The sequence below is a fragment of the Drosophila kikkawai genome, chromosome 2L (assembly GCF_030179895.1).
Source record: "Drosophila kikkawai strain 14028-0561.14 chromosome 2L, DkikHiC1v2, whole genome shotgun sequence".
In the NCBI taxonomy this organism is placed as follows: domain Eukaryota; kingdom Metazoa; phylum Arthropoda; class Insecta; order Diptera; family Drosophilidae; genus Drosophila; species Drosophila kikkawai.
Window position 1 is genome coordinate 6,100,275 of NC_091728.1, and position 15,958 is coordinate 6,116,232.

Consider the following 15,958-nt stretch of genomic DNA (forward strand, 5'->3'; position numbering starts at 1 on the left):
CCGTTTTTCCACACACACACAGATGATATTTTATCGTAATTTTCCTGGGCACCAGACTTTTTTTAGGACTGCTTCATCAGCGGGTTTTGAGCGAGCCAGCGAGTGCGTGTGTGTGTGCATAAATTTGCACCTGTTCAACCTGTTCGCTCCGCTCCACGTTTCCTCGCTGGCAATTTGCACACGTATTCGCGATGCCCAGGTAGATAGGTGCAATCAAGCATCAGGTTGCTCATTCATCGATTCATGGCTTCGTATTTTTGAAGTGCAGCCTCCCCTGATTTTGCTACAGTTTTTAATCAGAACTCGCGGCTTTAATGTTACTCACATATTTAAAATTTTATCACATATTTGCATTCAATCACGTAACTCCCGGCGATTTGCATAAATTTTGTATTTCAATTACCCAGCGGAGAACACAAAGCAATATGTACGCCTCGGTTATAAATAGAATTTTGCTAATCAATTGTCCTTTGGGATTTAGTTTTGTCGCTCGGTTCCGTTGATATTTTGCGACAGAAGCTTAAAATATTCATGACATTATTGATTTTATAATGGCAGCCAGAGAGAGAGAGAGTTTGATGAACTTGCCGCAGGACTACCGCATGGGCGGTAAGCGGTGGGCGGTGTATTTTTGTTTGCTTTGTCACGGGTCCTGGGATTATCCGTGTAATCGAATGCCATTAAGATTTTTATTTGCACGCATAACAGATGTGATTAAATGATTTTCAACGCCAAAAGGCTTAATTGGTTTCAAATATTTATAAACGTAACATTTATAGAAGAAATTAAGCATACTTGTAGTGATTTTTGTTTATATGACAAGGGGATAAAGTTACAAAGCTAAAGCTTTGGGCTTTAAAGGGTCAAAAAAGATACAATATTTGTCTATTTATTTAAGTTTGTGTATAGATTTCCTGTATTTATTTTCACATTTTTTTATGAGCCCCCTCAACAAACTTCATGTATCCTAGGCAACATTAACTGATTAAGGTCAAAAGAAGAAAAAAATCGGAAAGCGTTGCCTTGCTGTAACACATTTATCGATTCATTGCTAACGACCAAAGTCCCACAAGTTCATTAATTAATTAGAGCTCAGCCCCACCCTTTATAAAACATATCAAACACCCATTTTTCCAGCTCCTCCAGCCTTCCCTTTTCCTTTTTTCATTAGCGCAATCTCGAAATGCGATTTTCCCACTCATAAATGTGCCCATTGAACTTTCAAATACAATACTTTCTAATTTTACGCAACGTTGCCAGCGAAGCCAGGCGATGGAAAATGGGAAGGGGGTGTGAAAATTCAATAGAAAATTGAAAATCTAAACTGGGTGAATGTTGTACAAAATGCAATTAATTAAACTTTTAATCCGTGTGGTAGGTGTAAAAGGGCAATGCTATTTTTCCGTGAAGATGAAAGCAAGAGCGTACTATTCCCTTGGCTTTGCAGTTGTCCTTGCCACTTCCGAGGATTCCTCTCGGGAGAAAAGAAATGGAAACTAAGCAATTGAATGGGCAACAATGCGCACCACAAGGCATTCAAGTGCAGGGCGAGCCCTTCAACACTCTAAACAAATTTCTTTAAATTCATTTTTAAAATTTATGTATAGAATTAAAAGAAAATTAAAGGAAGAATCGTAATTAATCGCAAGTTTTCGTAACAGTAAGGAAATAGGGTTTCCGATTATTTTATTAAATTTTTATTACAAAAGTAAGCGCTATCTCTTTTCATTCTAAAAGTATTTAACATGTTGAAGGAAATGTTCTTATAAGAGCAATAAATGAATTTAGTAATTTCCAAACTTTAATTCAAGGTCTCTATATATTTTCCATATTATGTTCCATAAATTCCCTCCAAGTGTAGATATGCGAATTGAAATCGTTACGTTTTCCGCAAAACGGTTGACATGAATTGCTCGGGTTTTCAACTGCGGGGCTCGCTGAGTGAATGGATCCCGTGATTAGTTTCCCTCAGCGCATTCGAAAGCAGGCGGGGCCGCGAAGGGGACATGTCCCCGAATCTAGTGGCATTGCAATCGAAATCGGAATCAGTATCAGCATCGGTGGCATGAGATGAACCCTGAGTGCATTTCATTGCTCACTGTCGCAGGTCGCAGGCAGCGATTTACGGCAATGGAGCCGAAGCATTCGTAGCTGTCCAAAACCGCCCCACAGCCCCAGACCCAAGCCCAAAAACCCCAATTCAATGATAATAGATTGCTCTGGCTGGGATTAGTTTCGCATACAAATTGAGGGAGGGACGACGTGGCGCAAATCCTAACAAGCTAAATGCTATTCTCAGTGCTGGGTAATTGAAGAATTTGAAATGAATAAGCCAATATATTAGGAGGATTTCATTTTGGCGAAAATTAACTCATTTGCCACGGGAAAGAAAATTAAAAGGAGGAAATTAAGTTTAGTTGCAAAGATGAAAATTGTATATCGTTAAAGAAATATATACGAGGAAACGAAATTTAAACAGAGCAATATACAGAAAGAAATTTATGGGCTACTATTTGTTAATTAACTACAGAATTTCAAAAAATATTCTCTTGCTCTTTCAAACTTTGACTTTAACATATTTTTAAATAGAGAATAGCAGAGAAATCATTTCATTCCCCACACAAAACTATATTTCAAATTCTGCATGCAAATGCTAATTGAGAAAGCTCAGAATAACCATATAACAAGCCTCCCTTTGTTATTTCGAAGCCTTGAAGTTCGTAATTATGATTTAAAAGCGAGTCCAGAGTCCAAATGGACAGCCTGCTGCAAGGAATACAGTTTTCTGTGCACTCAGCCGCTCATTTATGCATTCATTCAAAGATTTCTGCACCGGAATAAAAGAACTCTGCCTCCTGCAGCCCCCGGGTAGAGAGGAGACTATCTGAATATGTGAGCATAAAATGCAAACGAAATGTGCAATATTTTCAACTCATGCACCTTTGGCAACGATGCCAGATTTTGAATGCACATTCGCCCCTACTCCCCAAATATATGTATGTATATGCTTTCCTGGAAGGGGAAGGTAACAAGCAAATAAGAAGTACAAAATGTGTGCAGATAAAATTCAAATTTCAATTTCAACATCGACAGGGAGCCCCATTCGCCTGCAGGACTCAAAGGGAGTGCGGGAAATGGCCGTGTTTATTGTGACTTGAAGCCAAAACAAATGTTCGTACCTTGTTGCACAAATGTTTACAGTTCGCTGCCAGCAGCAAATAATAACAAAAGCAAAAAATGAAAAATATAACAAGAAAACTATGAAGAAGCAGCAGAAGTATCATGACAGGCAAAGTTTACAATAAAGAAAAATGGCCAGCGACAAGAGTCGAGCTAAAAGTGCAAGAAACTGTACAGAAATTTCTTGATGGAGGATATTGAGTAGGTGGAAGCTATATTGGTTTTTCTAAAAATTAAATAGAGGAACCTGAAAGGAAAGTTTAATACAAATTTATATTTATTCAATTAACTAAAGTAGAATTCATTAAAAGAATAATATTCAGTAATCTTGGACCTATTTATTTACAATTTATTTCTTCTTACTTGTACCTTCTTCAATATTTTTAAAGAATTTAGATCTTTAAGCCAATCAAATAGCTTTAAAAGCACCTGGAAATCTTACGGAATCCCACAAAAGTTCAAATCATTTGTATTGCCGACGCAGAAAACGCTACATTTATCAATTTCGAATATTTACCAGGCCGAAACTATATCAATATTTTAGCAGCACTTAAAATTTGATTAATGGTTCATTTTTGCATTCTTTTTCATTTCAAATATTCCAACAATCGACATGAAGAATTGTCAGAATTCGTTTTTATTTGGCTTCGCTTTTTTTTGTTTTTTTTTTTTTTCAACTCCCCATTGGAAACCGAGGAAAAACCCGGGCAACCAAAACCCGACGTCCATTAAACAAAAAACAAAAAAGGCTGAACCAAAAGAGACACAGTGCGAGGGAAAATTGTGCGTTCAATTCGAAAAAAATTCATTCATAAAACATGCCTCGTAGATTGCGGCAGTGAGTGAAGCATTTTTCGTACCCACAGAAATGACCAGTGGCCGCCACCCTTTTCCCCCGCTTGCCCTTTCCCATCCACACGGTGAAATAAAATGAAAATCGATTTTCACTTTAACGACTTCACACATACGAGAGCCCCGAGGAAAGAAAAATATCCAGAGGCCCCACCGAAACCACATAAACGGAGCCAAAACAATGAACAAGAAAAACCAGAAATCAACGTGAAATGCATTGAGGAAAGGTAACCCCAGACGATATGGGAAAACACGGGGGCACCCAAGGGGTGCTATTCCATCGAATTTGGGTTAAGAACTGTGCGTGAGGTTGGTAGTTGGCTTTTCCTGCTCAGTATTCTCTCTCTATGTGCCTTCTGTGTGCTTGACCACTTCCTGTATTTGTGCATGAATTGGAGCGTAATGTGACATTTCATGTGGAGCACAGAGAACGAAGAAGCACAACCAGAAGGCAGTAGAAAGTCGACCATTTTAGTGATTCCTTTTCAATTCTTGACTTTGGTGCAACATGTCGTATGCGTAATAAAGTGAATTATGCCACTATGGATGCGGAAAAGCTTAATCTTAATGGTGTATTGGCTTTTTCCAATGATACTTTTTGTTGAAAAAAGAAAAGAAACAGTTTTATTATTTTCCTGAAGATAAATAATCATTTTAATAGATTTTTCTAACAAATAAAAAGCAAATCATTGTAAACGTTTTTCTCTGAAACAAAGACTGCTCCAAAAACCATCTTAAACTGCATTTAAATCTTTTATTTAATGACAAAATAAATACAAAATAAACTCTCTAAAAAGCTTCATTTGCATCTTCATTAAACATAGAACCATTAAATAAAATTCTTGGATGGAACGATTCAATTTTAAAGCGTCCATAAATAAAATTGAAATATTTGTATTATTTTTAAGTCCTTGAAGCCCCCGAGCCATGGAGATCATAAAGCAAAATGCGACTGCCGCGGCTATGGCCATAAACAAATTGAAATGTGCAGCGATGTCCAACGCCTTGATGGCACTTTATGGTCAGAATGGGGAAATTGAAGCTGTTGCTTTGCCGGCAATGAAATACGAGAAAGTGCGGCGGCCTGGCTGCGAGATCCATTACTCAATCGAAGCGCGAGTTGGGCGAACGATAAATGAAAATGCTTTTTTATGTGTGGGCTGAGGAGAAAACAAATAATTTCCCAAAAAACGATATTAAAGTGTTTGATAATTGCAAATGGGATTTGCAAAATAACAGCGGTATTTATCAGTATAAAATATTTAACGGAATAATATAAAGAAAAGTGAATATTGAACATTGTGAACATATAAAATATAATTTTAAAAATATTTTAATATAATAAATAATGAATTATTAAATTAAAAATTAACAATAGCTTAATTTTAAGATTATTTTTAATCAAACCTTCTCTTTACAAAAATAGAAAAATGCAATACAAAACTAGTTTCCGCATTGTCATTGTATTTTTAAACAGAATTTCATTCGCTTTAATGTTTTTAAAAACTGTTTAATGCTCAATCTTCAATTGAAAATGTGATTCAAAAATTTCCAATTTAACTTGAAGTTGTTTAATTTAAATGTGCATGCAATTGCCGATAGAAAAACATGTTTTATTTGTCCAACTCAAAGCAACAGAACATTCCGGCCTAGCAAAGTGTGTGGCATTAATTAATTAATTTAAATTGGGTTGCAAATGATAATACAAATGCAAATGCAATCATAGAGACGTCAACCTGAAAATACAACTTAAATGCCATAGAAATCCGGATTCGGACAGACATCGTATAGTTTGATCGAAAAGCACAAGCTAGTATATTTGCTGGGTAGACGGACATTTCTTAAGCTGAAATGAAATCCACAAAGGCACACATAAAGCAGCAGATATGGATACAAATACAGACTCACATAACAGTCATAAGGCAAACAAATGACATCGACTGACGTCCTGTTGTGCAAGGATTCCGGGTTGCCTTCTTCGCTTTCGTTGCCCCTTTTCGTGTTGATTTAGTGCTTATGCAAATTTAATATATGTTCTGAGCTGACTTCTCCCCCCTATGCCCCAGACTGTTCCAGATCTTCCCCATCATTTGCATAGACTTACATTATTGTTGCATTATAAACCAGACAGAGGGACCAGACACGCACATTTATCTTTTATGACCGCTCTGCAGTCTTATTTTTTTCCCCTTTGCTTCCCTCAGCGTGTGTCTGTATATATTTTGTATAATTTATAAGTCTCAGTGATAAAGTGTTGGGCCCAAAAAAAGAAATATAAAAAGACAGAACGCCCCCTCAATTGTCGTCCACTTGAATGCAATTTTGTGCATTAAATTAAGAAGATTTTTCTTGCACGGTCCCATTGTTCTTTGGCGCATTAATTTGACGAAAGTGCAAAGGAATTTGCACGCCGACTTTTTAGTTACTTTTGTTTCGACACTTTGAAGTGCTTTTCTTCCTCTACATTTTTTGCTTAAAGAGACACAACTTTGCCAGACAAGATAGGAAGACGCGGAAACTTCTACGGAGCGCAGGCGGAAAAAAAACTTTAAGCATATTTCTCGCCAACTTGTTGCCAAAAAAAATCGAATTCTTCCAAAAAGGTGGCAGCGAAACGAAAACAAAGGCCCAAACTCGAAAGGCGTTTCTATGCCGGGCAAATAAATTCTCAAACTTGAGCCATACAAAATATTTCGCTGGCAATAAATTTGCAAGAGAGTGCAGAGCGCACGCCGCACGCCCCTGCCCAAAAATATCACTCATACGCAGCGTTGCACTTGCACTGGCTCAGCCGGAAACGGAGAATGCCATTCACAATGGGGGCTCGGGACAGGGACGGGCGGTGAGCTCTCCTGTTTTATTCCCCCAAGGAGAAGATTGTCTGACAGTTGCCTTTTGGCAAAACACTGAGAACGAGTCAACGTCGTTGCAAGAAGTTGTTGAGCAGAAAATTGAAAAGTATTTCCAAGCATTTGTTGCCATTGTTGGCTGTCAAACTGGATACTCAACAGGGGCTTGTGAATTTCCCTACAAAAGAATTGGGCATTTCGGCAGTGTTTATTAAATTAAATTAAAAACAATATTATTACAAGAATTTAGAGAGATTTAATTGACAATTAAAATAAAATAAGGAAAAGGTTTTGGGTTTTTTTTTAAATTATTATTTAATAATTACTTAATTTTAAGAAAATACATAATTTTATTTTATTATCATATATATTCTTTACACTAAATAAAAATGTATAAATGATGTATTTCAACACAAAAAGAGAGTGTTTAATATTAGTTATTGCATACTTTAGATTTTCCTCACTAGTTTTCGTCATTGTCTTCTTAATACTTTAGGGTGCAGACTTTGCAAGACAGCAACAAATTTTTGGGCATGTATGCTTTATATCCTGACTGTGAGTGGGAAGGATATATCTGTATGTGCGGGTGTAAATATCCTTTGGAATTGTTTATATTGCTTGCAACCAAATCAGCACTTGTAGGGTTGGTTTTGATTGCCATTGATGCGCTTGTATCGAAACTGTTTTCCTTTTAACTTACTTTTTGAATTTTCGTTCCTTGTTTTTTTTTTTTTGATATGTATGAAGAAGAGAAACAGATTGAAAGGGTTTAGATGAATGGAGGAAAGACAAAATTTACATTGGCAGAAATAATGAAAGGTCCTTAGATTGCGTTTCAATTTCCCTTAATGAAAATTTGGTCAAAGATTTTATATAAAAGCTATTCAGCAGCAATTCATTGAAGGGCAATTAAAAAAAGGATTTGGAATTCATATTCAGTTATTAATTAAAACTTTATGTGTTTGTTACACATCAATTTTCTTCAGTTCCTAATTAAAAAAAAATCGTCAAATAAACAGTTGAATTTAAATTAAAATTCATAAACTAAAACCACAAAGCCAAATGACAATTATTCTTTACCAAAGCAAGTCAAAGGCTAATTGCTGCTGTTGATAAAAATAATTAAACCTCAAATCAATATCGCCCATAAATAAATTAATTTCACTGGCACAAAGGAGTCTGCAGAAGAACTTTTGACCTACTAGCCAGTCATATATATATCGTTTGCATATTTCTACAATTAAAATGCAAACTAACAGGGGGCCGTCCCCAGACAGCTGAGGCTATTTGTATTCACATCCTTTCAATTCGCTTCTTTTCAGGATCCAGCTGCGAACAGAACGTCGACGAGTGCATGTCGAATCCCTGCCAGAACGGCGGACTTTGTCGGGACAGGACTAATGGCTACACCTGCACCTGCCAGCCGGGCTACCTGGGGGATCACTGTGAGCAGGATGTGGCCGTCTGCGACACAGGTGAGTCGGCTGATGATGGATGATGGACAAGCAGACACTGGCGGTTGTGAAAGGGTGGAAGCTTGTCAAAGGTTGAAGTCTGTGTGGCACATATGCCCAGGGTTTAAATAGAAAATAGCACAAGATGCCAACAGCACCTGCAAGGGGCTAGCTTTGGCTTAAAGTGAAAAGAATAACAGACAATAATTTAAATATTATTATTGTTATAAAAAAGAAACTCCTTCTAAAATAAAAATTCTCTTAAATTCGTTTTAAATAGGAACTGGAGCACGTTGCCAGCATGGCGGTGAGTGCATTGAAGGTCCTGGGCTGGAGTTCACCTGCGATTGCCCGGCGGGCTGGCATGGAAGGATCTGCCAGGAGGAGATCAACGAGTGCGCCTCGTCGCCATGTCAGAACGGCGGCGTTTGTGTTGACAAGTTGGCGGCCTATGCCTGTGCCTGTCCCATGGGCTACACGGGCATCAATTGCGAGGAGGAGATCCTCATCTGTGCCGACAATCCGTGCCAGAACAACGCCCTCTGCCTCATGGAGGAGGGAGTGCCCACGTGCTATTGTGTTCCGGATTACCACGGCGAAAAGTGCGAGTACCAGTACGACGAGTGCCAGTTGGGTCCGCGCTGCATGAACGGTGGCGTTTGCATCGACGGAGTGGACACCTTCTCGTGTTCCTGTCCTCCGCTGCTGACAGGAATGCTCTGCGAGTGTTTGATGGTGAGCGAAGAGTCCTTGGACTGTAATTACACGGCTCCGGCTACTCCGCCGCCAACGAGGAGAACCACCACTACATCCACGGTGGCACCGCCCACAGTTAGGCCTGTGACGCCGCCAGAGACCACTGTTCCCCCGAGAGTTTCTGAAGAAGTTGAGCTGCCAGTTGTTACTACGGCAGCACCAGTTGCAGCACCAGAGGTAGTGACCTCGGCGGGATCCTCTTCCTCAGAGGAGACGGTTTCTGTGGAAATCAAAGCTCCGACCTTGGCACCGCCAGAGAGCGATAGCCACAGCATATCCGTGGAGCACACTACAGTTGCACAACCCGCACCTGAACCCGAACCCGAACCCGAACCCGAACCGAGACCCCAACCTGCTCCGGAATCGGAGTCCGAGACCGAGGAGGAGATAATACCTGGAACCACAGCAGCTACACTGGCGGTTAGCAAATCCTCCAGCTCTTCCGAGGAATCACCGAGCATATATACAACGCTGCCGCCTTTGCCAGGTCAACCGAAAACCACATCCTCGGCGGAGAGTTCCGGTGAAGTGGTGACCTCCGAGGAGTACACCACCGTGCCACACTTCGACGTCAGTGGCAGTAAGAGTGAGAGCGGCAGCGTAGAGATCACCACAGTAAGACCAACAGCTCCACCCAGCATTACCATAGCAGTGGACTACGCCACTTCCTCCAGCAGCAGCAGCTCGGAATCAGTGGAATCAGTGGTCACCACGCCGACACCCACTTTTGTGCAGAGGGTCACCACCATTGCCGCCACCATCTCCGTGGACTATGCCACGCCCACGCCCTATTATCCCCCGGAAACCACTACGCCACGAGTGATTCCAGTGCCGAGACCCACATTTTCTCCCGAACCACCTTTGGATGTGGTGGAGACCACGGCTTCGACGCAGCATCTCTGGACAGAGGTGCCAACGACGGCGGCTCCCTTCTTTACGGAGTATCCAGCGGAAGTCCTGATCACCACGCATCGAACCAGTGCAGGCAGATTCACCACGGTGCAGCCACCTGTGCAGGTTTCTACCTTGTCTCCAGCAGAGGAGTCTTCCATAGAACTGACCACGCCGTATACACCCCACATAGTGGTGACCATATTGGATGCAAATGCCACGATACCATCGCTGATTACGACCACGGGAATGCCAACGACGCATCATCATCACCATTACCATCACCATGATCACGAGGGCACAACGCTGAATCCACTCGAGGAAGATGAGCACCATCACCACCACCATCACCATCATCACGAGCATGAGGTGGTCCCCACCACTCCCATGCCAGTGGAAATAACCACGGGTCTGCCTCTGCAAACAGAGGACTTGATTGGAGTCCAGCAGCCTGCTCCAGTGACCACAGCAGAACCATATGCTCCTCCAGAGACTACAGTGGTTCCACTGACACCACTGACCACACCTGCTCCACCAGCAACAGTTGCTCCGGCGGCCCCACCAGCAACACTTGCTCCTCCCGAGACGCCAGCAACTCCGGCAACTCTTCCTCCAGCCACTGAACCTCCCACAGCGGCGCCAACACCTCCTCCAACTGTGCTGCCTACTTTGCCACCCGTAACCCTGCCCCCGGCTACTCAGCCACCACCCACGATACCACCCACGATACCACCCACGATACCACCCACTCCGCCCTCCACACAATCCGCACAAACTCTGCCGCCGCCTACAATGCCCATAAATGTTTACACCACTCCCGAAGGACCTGCGCCGACTACGACCTCTGCCGCCCAAACGAAGCCTCCGGTCACGGAGAGCAGCGAGGAGGTGGAGGGCTCCAACACGGTGGCCACCGGCGGCGGCCGGGGAGCCGGTGGAGTTCCCGAGGAGAAGTCCGGCGATGTCGATTGCATCAAGCTGGGCTGCTACAATGGCGGAACCTGCGTTACCACTTCCGAGGGATCACGGGTGAGTAATCAATTAAAGAACACTTTAAATTGTTGGGGAAGATTTAGAATTAAGCAACGGTTTTTTAAAATGTTGAACATAAGTATTCTTTGAAATATTTATAGTCTCAATTTAAACATCATTTTATCAAAATTCTTGAAATAAACACAGAAATTTCCATTGGAGTTATGTATTTCGATTATTTTTGCCAAGTGCAACTCAGACTCAGTAGGTCAATCGATAGGCGGTGGCCCTAGCACTTGGCACCTTAACGGAATCGAGTTGTTTGTTCGATGCCAAAACAACCAAAACTAGGAATCCAACGGAGAGAAGCACTTTGTGTGTGTTTGTGTGAGCAGTCAACTTCACAATTTTCAACCCCATTGAATTGCTAATTGGCCATATTGGAGCTGTGCGCCTACGGGTTCCGATTGCACTTCCACCTCTAACCATTAATAAGTCATTAAATATGCCAGCTGCGATAGGAGAAATTGCCTAGGCAATAGAGCAGGGAAGGAGGCATCGACTGATATTAGTACTCTATAGTATTGCAAAAGTATTTATTATAAAACCAAACAAAAGTAAAGAAAAATATCAAAATCAATTAGAAAATTCAATTAACTAAATTTTCAAATAAAATAATAAACCTATAAAAAGCATAGCATATAAACCTTTCGCTATCCTTTAGTATTTAACCAACACTGTATGAGATTTAGTTGTTAGGTTGGAATCCAGTTCAATTATAGTTTTCGCACGTATGCAAATCAGGCCTTAAGCAAGGCCCTTAATGGTATACTCACCAAATGAAAGCTTTGACACTACTTACGCCCTCGTGCTCTACACTGCCGTCCAACTGAATTTCCAAATTGACACGAGGCAGGACACCACAGCTGCACAGGTGCACGAGTCCGATACTGGTGCACAGATGTACCTGGCACTTACATAAATAATCAAATATATCGGAGTGGGTAAGAGAAGAGAGAGAGAGGCAGGACCTGTAAGCAGATTTACTAAGCAGATTGTTGCCCAGGCAATTCCATCTAGGGAAGTTAAAATTATTCCAGGACATTAAAGAGCATTAACTAGTGAAATTTTGCTCCTACTTAGAACCTTAAATCATTAGGCATTACGAAAAAGCCTTAGACAAGCAAAGATATCTAGTCGTAATTAGAAATATGTTCCTATGGTTCATGTTTTCAATGAAATACAGAGTCTCTCTTTGGTTGATTCTTAGAAAATGCCAATGGCTCTTGTAAATGAATGAATAGTTGCGAACTTTGAAAATAACAAAAGCATTAAAAGCAGCACACGTTCAGGTAAAATTTGAGTCAGAAGACAGAAAATGGCTAAAGGCAGGGGAAAATGTTCGGCAACCAAAACCACAAAACCTTTCCCCAGTTGCTCCAGTTACACTAACAATGGCAGGCCTGCCAAAGTATGCCTATTCAAGTATTTATGAAAATACTTGTGGTAATTTTAACACAAAAAAAAAAAGAGATAGCAAAAAGCTGAAAATATGGTCGAGCCAGGGGAGAGAGAATATCGATTTTTTTGGGCCTGAATAGCAAACTGAAGTCCATTAAGTGTAACCAGCACATATCTAAACATTTCCTGGCGATGCACACAACGAATTTCCAATCACTACCAATAATTGGCGAACCGGAAAATTGTTCACGAATATTTCCATGATAGCAAGATTATTTTTTAATTTCCTGGACATTGAAAATGTTGGGGGCAACCAATGTTTTCTGGCTATTGTGTTGGCCATGATTTTGGCATGTGAAGCTAACCAATGAATCAGTTAATTGGGCCAACTTTGAAGGACTATTAAAACGTGTTAGTAACCCAAATCAAAAAGCAAGCATCCAGATTTACAGAGAGAATAAATTTCAATAGAACCTGGCATGGGTTTTAAAGGGTTTTTGGTAAATAACCCATTTTGCGGTTTTTAGAAATTTCCCATACATCAGAGACAAAAAATAATAATAAAACATACATAAATTCAAAAAAAAAAAAAAAATTGATCAACCCTACACATGCTTAACCAATTTTCACCAATAACTATGTAATTGTCACCCTCAGGCCTTGCCACATTTATTATTCATTCCCGCTTGAAGGTCACAATATCTCGATGACCACAACCAAGCCACAATCCCTATCTATACGTATATATTCATGGCCAGTCATATGTCAGCAAGGGGCCACCGTTAGCCAAATTAGCAGCACCACATGCAATTCCCGTTTTTTATGACCGAAACGTGACGCCGATACGAGCTGACAACGTTTTTAGCCAATTTATAACCGCCCATCCAAAGGATCAGGAATAAATATATGAAAATTGTGGACATGCTAACCACTGCAGGGACAAGTTGAAACCACCGCCAGGAGTTTGATGTTTATTATTTGAAATTATAGGGAAAACAATTCTGGTTAATTGTAAAAACAATCAGGGATATAGAAATGTGTGTAATTATAAAGAATACAATTCAACTGAAAATATATAAAGAAAGCTTTATTAACATAATTGTGGATTATTACAAAATAATAATCAAATTTTACATAATTTTAATGGCAATTAGTAGAAGAAAAGGGCTTTATTAAATGAATCTTTTCACCAAAAATGGAAATATTATTTCAAGCTAACATCAGTTAGTTCTCTCTCGTTATACATATGTGTCTTTCTTGGTTCGAACTTTATATAATACCATTCAGGTATTTCTATTACCTTTAGGACAGTTCACAAACTTTTAGCCAACACTCAAGGCACTCCAGACACACTCGAACATCACCGAGCACACTAATGCATCTAATTTATGCGTCAGACCCAGTTAATGAGTTAACAAAGCCGGTCTGGCAATTTATTTATAAAGTTTTGCTGCAGCCCACGTAGATCTCCAAAGTGTACCTATGAATCACAGGCACTCACACCCCCACACACACACCCTCACAAAAACGTGGAAAATAAGGAAAATGAAGAAACAGCCGCAGAGAAACTGTGGGTGGGAAAACCAGCGCATGTGGCCAACATGCTAACAAGAAAAAAATTAAATTTTCATAATAAATTTAGCGCTTCAGTGAGTGACACAACACCGCAGGATGAATTTGTTATTGTGTTACACACACACACGGGGACAGGATTCCACCACGCAACTGAGAAAACTAAAGCAAATAATGAAAAAAAGTGAAATGAAAAGCGCAAAACGAGAGGATATTATTTCATAGAGCGAATGCCACTTTATTGTTGCCAAGTAATTTAACTAACTGCACAAACACTCCAAAGAAGCTTGCACACACTCGGGTCTTTTGTTAATTTTCAGATTTGCTCTTTTTCGTGCACTGGGGAAAAAAGGATGGGATTCTGGAATTCCTCATTTAGAATTTATATTAAGAGAAGCTATACAAATCTCTTAAAATAATGTGCCTTTAAAAAGGTGTCCAAAACTATGCTACACAATTTTACATTGTAAAAAGAAACAAGTTTACAGTAAATTAGGTACCTACTACATTTATTGCATAATAATTTAACCAGTCCTCCTCGCTTTTATAAATAACTTAACTGTGGAATCATAAAAAAGTTTAATTTGTATGAATTTATTACATTTTTTGCATAATATAAGTGTTCTTTATATTCCTAACCTTCCCATTTCCCTCAGTGTTGGCTGGCTTTCCATCTCCTTCCATTTCTCACTTTTGCATTTGTATAAAGAGACAAAAAACAGACTGGCAGCGCGACAGACATACTTTTACATATGTCAGCTGTCATATTGGTTAGGAAAGAGTGCGAAATGCGGGGGCAAAGTGGGTGGGAAATTGTGGAAAGCTGGGGTGGCTTGCGTGGCGAGAAGTGCAGGCAAAGTGGCACTCGCACTCGGCGAAAGTCACTCGTAAAGTGGCATTAAGCACATTTCTAGTGCTACCCCCGCCGAGTTTTTGGTTTTCGAAAATGTTTGCCTGGCTTCTGGCTTCAAAAACCCACCGCCCCGCTCCCATTTCCCAGAAGCTCTATGTGTGTGTGTGTGTGTGTGTGTCTACTGTCTGCATTGCGTTGCTTTTGCCACCGCCAATGCCACTAATGAAAACTTTGTTGAGCCCTTTTAGGCTCCTCCATCACCGCCACATGTCTCCCTGACTTAATGCGTCCTCCGCAACAGCAGCAGCAGCAGCAGCAGTCTCTGTTTCCATACTCATTTCTCTGCAATTCTCACAGGCCTTTCCGCATCCTCCATGAGGCAGGGGGGGGAATGCACTTCTGTCATTCAGGGTATTCCAGACATTTGCCTGTTGACATTAGCAAGGGCGTGTTACAATTAATTTTCATCTGGCCAACGCAATGAAAGGCAAAAAGAGGTGAAAATGTCAGGGATTAGCTGAGATCCTAGAGAGCAATCAAGGTTGACAGCTGCAAGGGTTACACAGGGGTAATGTAGAGATTCATTTTACATTAAAGAACATTTAAAATACTTGCAGAATATATTCACACTTTGCTCTCATCGGATCAGACTCATTTCCGCTTTTGTGCTCGCCCACATATTTAAATCTTAAATCTGCCACATGTTTTCCCTTGACTCATTTCTGCTACATTTATGTATGTTTTTTTTTCCTTTTCGGTTTTGGCCAGCTTTCATTATGCGCCAGCCAAAATGCCGCAAGGTCAAAAGCTTTAATTAAAATGTTTCCTGTGTTCGCAGGGCACATGCGAGTAGAGCCAAACAAAAGGGCAGAGCAAACAGAGCGCACAAGTGCCGGTACGGGCTAAAATTGTGCGAAAACTAAATTCAGCCCACCCGCCAGTAAGGCCACCCACTCATCAGTTTTCCAGCGCTTTTCCCCAGCATCATTTGTCTAACAAGTGAGCGGTACTAAAGCAAAGTTGGCCAAACAAAAACAAAGTGCGCGAATCAGCTTCCAGTGCACACTTCAAATAATTGTTATGGCGCTAGGAAAGTTCTTTATGCCTATTTTTGTTTT

General features: G+C 40.6%; 2 protein-coding genes across 3 annotated transcripts in view; one reads left to right on the forward strand and one right to left on the reverse strand.

The window, feature by feature from the left end:
- Nucleotides 1-15,958, reverse strand: part of LOC108074540 (MKRN2 opposite strand protein) — a 56,641-nt gene that overhangs the window by 27,572 nt on the left and 13,111 nt on the right. The window lies entirely within an intron of this gene.
- The window catches only part of eys (eyes shut), a 54,845-nt gene that overhangs the window by 23,983 nt on the left and 14,904 nt on the right, over nt 1-15,958 (forward strand). The window contains exons 4-6 of one of the 2 annotated variants that reach the window (XM_070283262.1): nt 8,204-8,356; nt 8,616-9,401; nt 9,432-11,011. In XM_070283262.1, the coding sequence (XP_070139363.1) occupies nt 8,204-8,356; nt 8,616-9,401; nt 9,432-11,011 (2,519 nt within the window). Of the gene's footprint in view, nt 1-8,203; nt 8,357-8,615; nt 11,012-15,958 lie in introns of both variants that reach the window. The other variant, XM_017166622.3, reaches the window with a different exon arrangement.